The sequence below is a fragment of the Tursiops truncatus genome, chromosome 21 (genome assembly GCF_011762595.2).
Source record: "Tursiops truncatus isolate mTurTru1 chromosome 21, mTurTru1.mat.Y, whole genome shotgun sequence".
NCBI lineage: Eukaryota > Metazoa > Chordata > Mammalia > Artiodactyla > Delphinidae > Tursiops > Tursiops truncatus.
This window is the reverse complement of record NC_047054.1, coordinates 31274121-31287795: the sequence shown is the minus strand read 5'-3', so window position 1 is coordinate 31287795 and position 13675 is coordinate 31274121. Positions and strand designations below refer to the sequence as shown.

Below are 13675 nucleotides of genomic sequence, written 5' to 3'. Positions count from 1 at the left end.
AGCATATGAATTGTGAGGGGAGAGGGTGGGGGACAGAATTCAGTTGATAACACTGGTCATTAGTTATATGTTGTTGCCTAACAAATTACCCCTAAACTTGGGGCCTTATAAGAATCCAGGCCTGACTTACCTGGGTTCTCTGGCTCTGGGTTTCCCCTAAGGCTTCCATCAAGGCTGCACTAGGGGTGCATCTACTTCTAATCTCCCTCAAGTGGTCGTGGGCAGGATCTAATTGCTTGTGAATTGTTGAGATGAGGGTCTCTATTCCTCACTAAATACTGACCAGAGGCATTTCTGGGCATGGGCAGCTCACAACCATCTGAACAGGAAAGCGGGAGGGCAAGAGAGAGTGTGAGATGAGATGGAATCACGGTCATTTATAACCTAATCTTGCAATAATACTGTCCATATCCTATTCGCTAGAAACAAGTCGTGAGATCCAGCCCACACTCGAGGCGAGGGCGTCACACCAGGACATTGGTACCGGAATCCAGGGACCGTTGGAAGCTCTATTCGAAGCCACTTACCACGGTCTGTCCTCTGAGTCATCCTCCTTTTTCATGAACGCTAATACATGCTTGCTCCCAAGTAGTTTGCTTGGCCTGCTGCTTGCCAGTAGAAAGTCTGGGGTCTACTGGCCTCTTTTCACTTTGTACTGTGTCTACTCCTTTTAGTCCAAAATGACAGTGTTTCTGCTGATATCATTTTCTCAAAAACTCTGTGGGATTTCTGTGACTCCAGTAGGGGTTCACTGGACTAGAACAAGGTCACATCCACAAATCTCTTTGGGAAAAGCCTTCCTCTAGCTTTGGGTCCTGTTGAGAAGACTAAGAGTCAATGCCCAATTGTCCCATTGAGACAACCCGTAAGGCACACCTTCAGTCTCTTTACAGGCTGCTGTGCAGGACCCAGTAACAGCCCATGCTTTGATCTTTTTAGAGTCTTAACCCAGGGTTCTGCAGTCTCACTCAGCTCTGTCTCTAGACCACATTTTTCTGACAGTGCTTGGAAGCCATTTCTTCATTTCTTTTTTTTTTTTTTTTTTTTTTTTAAACATCTTTATTGGAGTATAGCCATTTCTTAATTTTAGCATCTTTTTCTGTCCGGAGAGGCTGAGAATTTTCAAAATCATCAAGTCTTTCTTCCTTTCCTTTTAACAGTTCTTCCTTCAGTTTCTTACTCTTGCAGTTTACTATAAGCAGCAAGATGAGGCCAGATGTCACCTTCAACCCAGCTTAAAAATCTCCTCTGCTGGATCACCAAGTTCATTAGTGCTGGTCAAGACTGCTTTGTGAGGGGGAAACTATATTTTAACAGCCCCTCCCATGCATAATTGCAACCCACCCCCCATGCCAACTCCCTGCTCTTCCATTCTTACTCCACCATTGGCTTCATTGCCCTTTGCAGTCCCTGACCACTTAGGCCAAGGTTTTCAGGATTCCCAGGCTGACAAACATCTTGTTTCCAATAGCTCACGTCTGTTAGATTCAAGTCCTTGGACACCCAGAAGTCCAAAGTGATAGAGATTCATCATGTAAGCAAAACACTGATGATGCTGTAGTTGGCTAATATGTTACTCCCACAACACTATCTCAATTAAAATGTATAAAATAGTTTTTAAGGAGCAGTAGAAACACATCATTGCATAAAGTTATAATTCTAATGATTTACACTTGAATAGCTTTTCCCACCCATTTTACCATTTACAAAAGGTTTTCATTAACCTACTTATTCCTCACAAACATCCTTTGCAGAAGATATCTATTCCCCAGTTTCGAGCTTTGGGAACTGGGGCTCAGAAAGGTCAAGTCATTTTCTATCAGTTACATGATTTAGAGGATGTCCCGTGACATTGGAATTTCAGACTCCACACCTGCGTGCCCTACTCTGCATCGTAGATGTCCTGTGGGGACAATACGGAGGGTAGAGTCGTTTGGAGTCGGGGATCAGGGTGGATATTTTTATTAGGATGATTTCTAGATGTGGCTGAATTGTCTCCGCATCTTTGAGTTTCCCTACCACAGACACTGCAGACACCACTGCCCTCTCTTTGTAGTGTGTGTTTTGTTTTGTTTTGGTCCAGACCTGGGTGCCCTGGAGGATGCTGTACCAGACCACGGTCCTCCAGAGGCTCTCTGTGAGCACATGCTGGCCTTCTTGGTCCTATTCCTCGGCCTTCTGGCAAATTTATAAGATAGAGTTTGGCTCTATTGGCAAAATGTCCTGACATCTTTCCGTAGTGAATTTGGACATCTGCTGAAAGGTTTGGCTGTGTTTATAGCTAGTGCTGATTAGCAAATAGACTGAGTCTGAAGGGAAAATAAATTAAAAAGGAAAGGAAAAAGTTGGTATAGAATCTTCTCTATCTGTGGATTTGTCATTTTGGAGTTTGTGATCATTCAGATGGGGCTGAACTTGGAGCTGGATGACTTAAAGGGTTGAGTCCGTCTGCAGTACAGTGACCTTGGCCGGGCCACAGGGTTCCAGCATGATGTAGGTTAAAGCACCTAGAGAATATATCTGTCCATCTCTTGATTGAATAGTTGAGAAAATTGAGGCTTGGGGAGATGAAGCTATACTTGCAGTGTAGCCATTAAGTGGTAAATCCAGGCCTCGATCTTAATTTAATGCTCTTTCTGAGGTCACTTGTTCCGTCACACGATGTTTTGGTGTTTTGATAAGAATGTAAGAATTGTCAAATAACTTGTTATAAAAATTGCATTGTTATGTTCGTCCAGCAGGCTGGCTCAGGGTACCAGGGTCCTCCGTGACCCCTCCGTGGCCCATGTGTTGGTACAGAGCCCCGTGTTGCCTCCAGCAGCTTCCTGCCGTCTTACTCTCTATCTTGGCATCTTCCCCCTTGCAAACTGGCTCTATCCCATCCCACCAGAGTTCCCAGTTGCCATCGTAGCAATCAGTGTTGCTTTACAGCTTTTATCACTTCTGTTGCCGGTCCTTCCCTTCCCTCTGACCTCACCACGAACCCCATCAACACATGCTTCTGCCAATGTGTTCCTTTGCTTCCACTACTCCATTTCATCGGCCTTCGACCCGTCTCTGCCCAAGGGCCAGCTTTGGAGAGTGGTTTTCCCCTTCTAAAATTGCTGACCTGAGCATGCCAGGAATTAGCGGGAATTGCTAGCCTCCAGGTTGCCAAAAGACAGGTGCCCCAGGATGTTTGCATGAGAGCTGAAGGAGAGGAAGACAGTAGATCAGGAGTTCGGACATTTCCCCTTTCCTGATCCCAAACTTAGAGCCACTGAAGTGTTTGAGAGAAGAGCACAGATTATTTGAACATAGTGATGGTCAGTCTGTCCGTGAAATGCATCCATTGTTTTTCTTCCTTTTTTTTTACATTTCAGGGGAAATTGATGGATTTTAAATGGTTACAGAACTTTTAAAAAAAGAACTCTGACTTATGTTTCAAAACATCTCTGATTGCAGACACTTTGATGGTTCTAGACCATCACTGTCCAATAGAAGATCCTGTGGTGATAGAAATGTTCTGTATCTGCTCTACACCATGCAGTAGCCACCAGGTACAGTGGCTTCGGAGAGCTTGAAATGTGGTCCGTGTGACTGAGGAAATAAATTTTTAATTTTATTTAATTTTAATTATTTTACATTTAAATACCACATATAGATACTGGGTACCACAGTGTAGTCTAGACCACTTTAGACCTTTTTTTTTTTCTTTTCCTGCTGGAGTGGATGTTGTAAACCCATCAAATATTAGCATTCCTCCTACCCCCAGTATCTTTACGTTATACTCTGTGGTTTCCCATGACCTTTTGCGACTCTGGAAACACATAGAAGCAGAGATGCCCTTGGGTTCTAGAAGGCATGTCTCTCTTCCACACCCTGCCTCTGTTCCTGCCAGTTACATCAGCCACAGTAATCGACTTCACCTAAAGCAAGGGCCCATACAGCAGAGTAAATAATACCAGTACTAATAACGATAATGAGAGACCACATGTATTCCTTGTTCCACGTGCACAAGATACATAATACTTACAGGTGTTAACTCATTTAATCTTTTAATTAATTTATTTATTTTTGGCTGTGTTGGGTCTTCATACTGTGCACGGGCTTCCTCTAGTTGTGGCGAGCAGTGGCTACTCTTCATTGCGGTGTGCGGGCTTCATATTGCGGTGGCTTCCCTCGTTGTGGAGCACGGGCTCTAGGCGTGCAGGCTTCAGTAGTTGTGGCTCGTGGGCTCAGTAGTTGTGGCTCGTGGGTTCTAGAGCTCAGGCTCAGTAGTTGTAGTGCGTGGGCTTAGTCACTCTGCGGCATGTGGGATCTTCCCAGACCAGAGATCGAACCTGTGTCCCCTGCATTGCGGGCGGATACTTAACCACTGCACCACCAGGGAAGCCCAACTCATTTAATCTGGAAACAGCCCTGTGAGCTTTTATGCTATTATTATATCATCCCCGTCTTATGGATCAGGAAACAGAGGTAAAGGCCACAGAGCCCATGAGTGCCGGCTCTGGGATGTGAAGTCCAGCATTCGATGGTGGAGCTCACTCTCTGACAACTGCAGAGCTGCCTCTGCCTTATGCCCCACTGCAGAGAAGCTCCCGGCCTGCCCCCTGCACCTGCTCGGTGCCTGTCCCACACGGAGGTGGGCTTGGGTGGTGTCTGCTAAACCAGAAGCAGCCAGAGAGGTCTGCTACTGCGGTACCGCAGTGCAGTTGCGTCACGAGTTACCTAGGGCCAGCAAGGCCTTCGCGAGGCGAGGGCATAATCCTCCAACGGGCCACCTTCACTTCCGACACCAGCCGCAAGTGCGGGGGATCCCCAGACTATCTGTGCTTCTGACCAAGGGCTTACAGATTCCAGGGTCCCTCCCCTGCCTCAGGTTCGACAGTTCACTAGAAGGAGCTGCAGAACTCAGGACAGCGCTAGACTTATGATTACAGTTTTATTATAAAGGATAGAAATCAGGAGCAGACAAGATGCACAGGGTGAGTTCTGGGAGGGTCCCAAATGCAGAGCTCCTATGCCCTCTCCTTGTGGAACTGGGGGCACCCCCCACGCTCCCGGCACATTGATGTGCTCACCAACAAGGAAGCTTAACTGAGCTTCAGTGTCCAGAGTTGTTATTGGGGTTTTGTTTCTTTCAGGGTGATGGATTGAATCATTGGCCGCATGACTGACCTCTTGGGGTTTTGTGTTTTTCAGGATGTTGGATTGAATCACTGGCCACATGACTGACCTCTGTCCCCAGCCTCCCTCCCCTCCCCTGCGGTCGGTGTAGCATCATTTGCCTGAGAGCTTCAACCCTCTAATCACATGGCTGGTCTTTCTGGCATGACCAGCACCCATCCTGAAATTATCCCGGGACTCACCACGAGTCACCTTATTAGGATAAACTATCAGGGCCCACCGTGAACACCAAAGACACTCATATCACTTAGGGAATTCTAAGCGTTTAGGACCTCCACCCAAAACCTGGGATGAAACCCAGCTAAATTCCTTATTATATAGCACCTGCATCAGAAATGTTTCTTTCAAGTGGCTAAGATCAAGGATAAGGACCTTCGAATTTCTAAATTTTGGTGGTTACTAGACATATTCATACATGTTATCTCGTTTAATCCTCCTGAAACCCCCACGTGGAAGATATTCTTGGTGTCTTTGTATTACAGATGGATAAAATGAGACTAAATAAAGTTGAAAATGCGGTACACGAATATCCAGGTAGTAGAAATTGGTGTTGGAATTTAAAACCAAGTTTCCTAACTTTAGATCAGAAGTCCCTTGAACCTATAAGAAGAGGGGTAGAAGAAGATAAGAATAGAGATAGAGATGCTTTGAATTCTTTTTTTTTTTTTTGCGGTACGCGGGCCTCTCACTGTTGTGGCCTCTCCCGTTGCGCAGCACAGGCTCTGGACGCGCAGGCTCAGCGGCCATGGCTCACGGGCCCAGCCGCTCCGCGGCACGTGGGATCCTCCCCGACCGGGGCACGAACCCGCGTCCCCTGCATCGGCAGGCGGATTCTCAACCACTGCGCCACCAGGGAAACCCGGCTTTGAGTTCTTAATTGTGTTTCTTGTCTGAAAATGCAGGATGGAAGTGGACTTGGCCAGGATAGGACAGGAAATGAGGACTGTGTGAATCTGAGTTAGGTTCCTTCCCAAGGAGATGATGATTCCCTCTCTGGTTTTTCTTCATGGGTTTATTTGGAGAAGCTCATGCATCAATAAGTCCTATGTCAGGCCTTATCCCAAGCATTCAAAATACAGAAATGGACAGAGTCCCAGGCTTCTTTGCAGGGAGTCAGAAAGTAAATGCGAGATGGCATAGGATGTAGTGAGAAAAACAACAGAGGGAAGCACTTAGGGTGGGCACCTAATCAGGATGGGGTGGGGGGAAGAGAGAGTCAGGAAAGATTTCCTGCGGGAGATAAAGTAGGAGCTGGGGCTTAGAAGCAAACAGGGATTAACAAGGCCTAGAGTTCTGTAAGGAAATGGTACTGGAATCTCTTGCCTCAGTCTAGGAGGCTGATGGGTCCTGGTGATGCCCCCAAAGCTAGTGCTTTGCGGGTTTCTTGCTCTGTTTGCATCTGCCTCAGCTGTGGCTAGAGCCCCAGCATTGGGGGAATGGGGGCTCGGGGTGTGGGGTGCGGGGTGCAGACCTCGGGAATGCTGAGGGTATATGGGTGTGCCCGGGGCTCCATGGAGTTTCTCTTCTGTACAACAAGGACTTTGGACTTTCCGACGTGTTTCCCGAGAAATGTTAGATGCCTCTAACATTTCATCATTTTGTAATTTTATGAAAAATGTTTTGCAAAGCAAAGGAATAGAGTAAACAGGATTATAAAGAGAATATTTGCCTTCTTAAGGGAATAAATTGTTCTCAAACACCTCAGGAACATTCATTTGCATAGAAACAATGCAAATTCTATAGGAGCGGAGCCTTGTTTTCTTAGGTGTTTTGGTAAGTTAACTGCAGATCGTTCTTGTCAATTGAGCTGCACTAGGTATATTAGGCAGTGGTAGAGCTGCATCCATTTTAAATCTTGTATACTTCTGAATATTTGCAATTCCTTGAATGTTCAGAATATTTGAGTTTTCTCTGATCTAGCCTGAATTTTCCTAAATTATTTCTGTATTTAATGGATTATACATATACTGGATTTGCATTTCCAAGAGGGTTTGGAGAAGTCCATCTTGTGTAGCAGAGCTGAACCCCATCCACTTTTAGTTATCTGGGGTTGGCTCACGACCACCCAACAAAGTTCATACAATCTGTTAGGATGCAAAGCCCTATCTGTACTTTTAACTTCCAATGTCTTGTGGTCTTTCTGCATCTTTCTCCCCCTATAACTATGGAGTGCCCCCCATATCAATCAGACTACATAGACTTCCACTAATAATTAACACTTTGCAAGTATTTTATTTGTTTAGACAGCTCTTGAAGATTTGGGCATCATGGAGTTAGTGCCGTGCACAGAACACAGCTGTCTTCTTGGTTCTGCTCTCTCTGTGCTTCATCCCCTTCCCTCTTGCCCCTCATTCTCTTTCTCTTCTCCCCTTTTCTCCCCACCCCACTCATTCCCTGCCATTCACCCCTCTCAGAAGCGAAACACACTGCACCCCTTGTCTTAAGCGTAGCAGTTTACCAGTCACTTCCTGTCGCGTGGGCATTTGCTTGGGGTTTTGTTCTCTCCTCCTAAGTGGTTGCTCAAAAGTTTCCAGATACATTTCTTATTGTGTTACATCTTGCCAGGGTTATTTCGTGAAAGGGTATCTTGAGGAAATATGCTTCCACTAAGTGGGATGAGAGCAGCTGCCGGGGATGAGTTCCTGGGCAAGAAGAAGAGCCTGTGCAGACTGTAGAAGCACGTGGGGGTCTGGCCGGTTCAGGAACCTGGAGTAGTTCTCTGTGATCAGGGTTTAGGGTGATTATGAAGGTGATCGACCAAAAGATGGAGCTGGAGAAGCAGGCAGCGGTCACATCGCAGAGCAGCCTTGTGACTGTATTTTTCTCCAGCGGGTGATGGAAACTTAGTGAGTCAGTACCCCAGCGCGAGGAAGCAGCACAGCTGGTTGCAAAGCTGCCAGATAGAAGACCGTGCAATGTCAAAGTCCTGGAATAGGGCATGGGTGGGTAGGGGATGCCGAGGAAATACATGTTCATGAGCGAATCAGGAAGCCAATGAGATTTGTGGTTGATTGGTTATGGGGTGAGGGAGAGAAAGAAACCAGTCAGGGAAAACCCCGAATTTCTGCCCTTGATTCTTATTTGCCAAGTTAGGGAATGCAGGAAAAGAAAGAATAGAGATTGGGAGATGTTCAATTATAGAAACATAATTTCATCTGGAAATATAATTTTAATAACATTGTAACTATCTTAATAAATTGGGCAAAGATGACAAGCCCTTGGACGTCCTTCAAGACACAGACAGCAGGCTGAATAAGTTCAAAGTCACAACTGTCCAGCAACATGTTTGCGGAAGACTCTGGAACATAACTCCTATCTGATGAATCCTGGCCATATCATTTCATATAAGCCATGGCTCACGACTTCGTGGTTCATGTCACTGTAAACTTGCTGTCTGGCTGTCAGAAACTGGGCTTGACAGGGCTGAGGATGTCCACTTTGCTTTTTAATTGGTTTATCAAACAGCGTAAACTCAGCCTGGGATTAATGATTCGTTACATTTTTCTCTAGTCACCGCTTTAAACACGCTTGGTCTGAGCCCTTTCTTTCCTCCTATCTCTCTCCTTGATAATATCTAAAAAGACTGTGTACATTTCTGGTCATTTTCAAAAGTGAGAACAGTTTAATTTCAGTATTTAAGACTCCTTTTCAGGTATTAAGTCCTTATCAGATGACGTAAGACTTCTATCTCGCAGCCCATTCCAGCATCCTTGCTCTCTGGACCTTCCTGGTCAGATCTGTGAAAGGCGTGATTAGTGGAAAGAAAAGCATTTTTCAATAACTGGTCCTGCACATGGGATTTTCATCTGGTTGGGACCCTGGAATCCAAGACCTGCCTGCAAGGTCATCACATCCCTCCTAAGGCAGGAACTCCAACAGGGAAGAATGTAGATGCAACCCCAAACCCCCTGACCTGGAAACTTCTCTTCCTGAAGATCAGAGATATCCATCCCGAATTGTTCTAAGCTTTTCTCACTGCATTCTAAGACCCTGAGATAAGTCCCAGTAATCTTTAGTTACAGGGTTTGGGGTTTTGTTTTTAGATAATGACACAAAGCCCACATTGTCATCATTTTTACCATAATACAAGTTGAAACTAAAGTGAGCTCTGTGAGTATGATTGGTATGAATACCATGCAATGGAAATTGTCTCTTCAAATCGAATCACACTGAAGACTCAGAAAACAAAGACTGTCCCTCGCCACAAATGGGAGCTATGTAATGAATTCTTTTTTCCCTATGCCTTTCTTCAATTTTCTATTTAAAGAAATTTCTGAAAATACATGAATTATGCAGCTTATCTCTCGGATGGAAAAGAATTTTCTCCTTGGATTGGATGACTGCATATTTATTAATAGCAGTAAAAATTTCCATGTTCTTTTGTATCAAATGGGATGCTGACGAAAATATGAAAGAGCCTTTCCAGCAATAATAACAGTAACCAGTAATGGCTGAATAATTATAAAAGCTGTATGGAACTGAAAGACATTTTAATTTGTCATTACTTCTATGTGTTTAGGAAGGATCTGAATAGTTATTCTGACCATAAAAAAGAAGAGTGTACTATTTTTCCTCATTATGGGATTATGTTCTTAATGTACCACTTTTACTATAAGTTAAAAAAAAAAACCTCTCTTGTGGTTTCTTCTAACAATGTAATCATGATTGAAGTCTGCTCAGCTGGGAATATATTTGGCTTTCTTACTATTATGTAGAGATACTGCACTTCAAACTCATTTTCATTTGAAAAGTGTTCATCTTTGCAGATTTTAAAAATGAGATTACGCTTGTTTGCTTAGTGAGAACTTCCAACCTTTATGTCACATTAATTCATGAAGATGACAGGGACTATAGAATTTCCTTAGGTCATGACCGGATGGTAGCAGGAACTGAATATGAGATTCTTAAACAGGTTTTTTCTTTTTATAACAACTATTAAAAAGCATCAGTGTTTACCAGTGTCATTCCAAGGTAAAATTTCAAAGCTATTTTTACCCCCAAAATGCAGGTAGTCTCCACTTGCTTTTGGTCTGCATTATCCCAACAGCATTCAGTTCTTACTCAGGTCCTAAGAATATTTTATGACAGCACTGTTTTTTGGAAAATAAAATGTCATGATATGCTGTGTGCTTCTAGGTGAGTGATAGAGTATTCCTTTGTGGCATGTGAATTTTCATTTACCAGATTTCCACTAAGATATTTAGATCTTAGTGTTGAGGGATAGGGAAATCTAAGCAAGGATTTTGACATGCTCCAGCACTTTGCCGCCCTCCCCACTAAAATATAGCTTTAGGGTCAATGGCAATCGTTAGAAGATACTCGTTTGGCAGCCTGGTTGCAGCCAGAGGATACCTTCAGTACTGTGAGAAAAATGCCCTTCACATCATGTCAACAAGCTCTTTTGCCTTTGATTCTGATCTTTCCCAGGGTTCAGCTCCCACCCTTGACAGCTGATGACCTTGTGCCTTTAACTTAGCCGATTTCGGCCTCAGTGCTCTCACCTTTAAAATGGGGAGAAATGACATACATATTAAAGGTGGATGAGGGGATCAAATTATCATGTAAAATAAATGTGAAAGTTTTGACACATGGTAGGCATGTAATACATGGAGGTATCTTCTTACCATAAAGGAAAACACAACTATAAAAACCCATTAAAAATGAGTTATCTATTTGATTTAAATCTATACTTTTGAGAGTAAAACCAGAAACAATTTCTTCCTATTTATCCAACTGAAAATTTGAATGAATTGAAGAGGGCTTATACTTCTTTGAAGTCTAAATGCTATAATGTTGTCCTTCCCTCCCCAAAAGAGGGTTTGGCAAAGAGTGATACCTGAAACTTAAAGATGGGTGTTTGCAATATGCCATATAAAAAATTCAATTTATTATTTTAATTTTAAAGAACTTTCAGAGTGAATTTAGTGTCTGGATTGCCAGTATAGAGATATCTGTTTTCTTCTACATACACTGAAGTGCATTGGTAATTGAATTATTATATATACATGTTATTTAGAACTTAAAAGGTTCATCGTTATCAATTCAGCTTTATTTTAATTTGATGGCTAAAGTGGTATGGGGGATGGGAAGAGCTTAAGAGAGAGAGAGAGAAAGGGGGGTGGGGGGATAGATAGGACTATGTAATTATGAAAGAAGGTAAGACTGTATTTCCTTCTGTTTTATAGCCTGAAGAATAAGTAGTGAAAACATCAATCAAGAGATGAGAAAAAATAAGTTAGGATTTCTGTGCCGTGGAGAATCGCTTACCAACCACCAGAAGAAGATTCTTTCTGGAACAATGAACATTTCTTATGAGGATTCACAGATTAACATATGACTAATTTCAGTTTTGGAGAGTGAATGAGCTTTCTTTCTTTCTTTTTTTTTTAATTTTGTGGTAAGTTATGATATTTGGATGGTTTTTAAAAACTCTTTCCTGATAATATATTTAGCACACGTTCTCAATTATAATCCTATAGCAAACAGCGGGAGCATCGTTCAAACTTGAAAGCAGTGGAAAATCTCAATTTCCAATTTATTCTCAGATTTCTTCAACATATAATTATTCTGTTAAATCCTTGCTGATCGAGATGTAAACCACTTCAATCATGAAATAAACTTTATTTTTTCATCTTGTTGACGTGATTGGTGGCAACGTGCACAGAACCAGACAAATCACTATTAGTAGAAAATATATAATGGACACAAATTCCCATTTCACCTTCCAAAATGTGAGCCATCTTTGCCATCTGAACCAGAATGAAGAGGGTAATCAAGGAGGAATCCTCGTCTTTTTTTTCTGATCATTCAAACAACAGTTTCTCGAGGTTAAGTCAAGTCCTCTTTTGCAAGCTGCCAAAATAATAACTTAGGAAAAGAATTCGTTTTCCTGCATGATGATCCTCTTAGGCAAAAATGTCTTAATAGCAGTTGACCTTGATGAAACGTTTTCCCAAAGGCATTCGAAAGAAGAATGATCAACCCCATATGAGAGGGAAATAAATGAGGGCTTCTCATGAAGTTGGCCTGAATTGTGGGCTTTCGTGTAGGGCACTGATGATTTGGAAAGAAGTGAGTGAATTCTGAACAAAGGACCGCCTTGGGTATTGAGGTCACCTATTCCTCTGTTTCTCACTGAAGTCCTTTTGCTGAACTGAGATTCAACCACTTCTTTAGAGAGAACGCCACTGGCAGACTGGAAAACCATTACTCTCTGATGGGGACTATCTCGGAGGTTTACATTTCTAGGTTGAAATCTTCTCCATGGCGAGTGGATTTGGAGTCCTACAGGCTGGCTGCAGAGCTGGGCGTTTAAATGCTTCTTAGGGCCTGGCTGGGGTTGCCCTTTGTGCATTGTGACTGATCTCCTGGTGTCAGGATTTTCTGTATGTCTGTGATTTTTCCACAGAGAGCTGAGGTGGTTAAAACTCAGTGAGCAACGAATGAAACGACTTAGGCATCACAGTGTTGTCACGGAGGTGTTTGCAATTTGGCACCGTTCTCTTGAGAAGGGTCCACTCGGGAGAGACCAGGCTTGTCAGTCTCCGTGTCTGCAGAGAGAAGAGGCCACGCCGGCCACGCCGTCATGGGCCATCCCTTGGGAAGGAAGGAGGCTTTGAAAGGAAGCAGTCTATTTTTCTGTTTTGGAAAGCACACAAAAGAGGTACAAACCTCCAATGATGACTTTTCTTCAAGTGTGTAAAATAAGGCTTTCTTTGTCAATTCTGCTGTAAAATAAGCATTGTCCAAGTAAAAAAAAAAAAAAAGAAAGAAAAAGTCTGTTTCTGTTTGTGGGTGAGCTCATATCCTTCAGTGTTTTTTGTTGTTATTGTTGTTAATAACAATATAGACACGCCTATGAACGTAGATCTCTTTTGCTTTTCAGAAAGGCTGTGCCACACCCTTTATAGATAAGCTCCCAGATATAATAATCAGATTATTTCAGAATTCCTCATCTAAATACCATTGCTCTTTGGCAACCTGTCCAGTGCAAGTGAATACCCTACCAGAGGTGTGTGGTTTGTTTTCAAATTTCTTTTTTTTCTGCCCCTGCAGATAAAGGGAATTGTCATTCCAGTGTACCATGGAGGTGATGATGAATGTTATTTATATTTGGGGAAGCCTTGAATGGAAGCATCTCTGCTGGGGAAGCTAGCTACTTGTTGTTTCTGTTCCTTTTTTGGGGGGTATGGTTATATTTGCTTAATTAGGTTGTGTCTTACCTTCCAATGTCATTAGGAACAACGGGACTGAGATGTAAGGGAACTATTTTCAAATAGCCAAGTTAATTCTGGTGGAGAGGAAGAGCCCCCTGCAGACCTGCTGCTCTGGAAGGACCTATTACAGCAGAGATTCGGGGAAAGAGAAGAGTCCAGGAGTTCCTGTAACATCTCAATTCAAGGGAACTGGGGGAGAACGCTATCTATTTGAAAGAGTGAGGATGTCCAAATTATCAATATTTAAAGTATTTGCACTGTTCCAGAGTATTTGTAGCCATGTCAACTAG

At 43.1% G+C, this 13675-nt stretch overlaps 1 protein-coding gene across 1 annotated transcript in view; it reads left to right on the top strand.

Annotated features, from left to right (window-relative positions):
* ZMAT4 (zinc finger matrin-type 4) overlaps nucleotides 1-12863 on the top strand; it is a 344444-nt gene extending 331581 nt beyond the window's left edge. The window contains exon 7 of the mRNA XM_033848811.2: nucleotides 11355-12863. Within this exon, the coding sequence (XP_033704702.2) occupies nucleotides 11355-11370 (16 nt within the window). The 3' untranslated portion in view covers nucleotides 11371-12863. The remainder of the gene's footprint in view (nucleotides 1-11354) is intronic.
* Nucleotides 12864-13675: the final 812 nt, after the last annotated feature.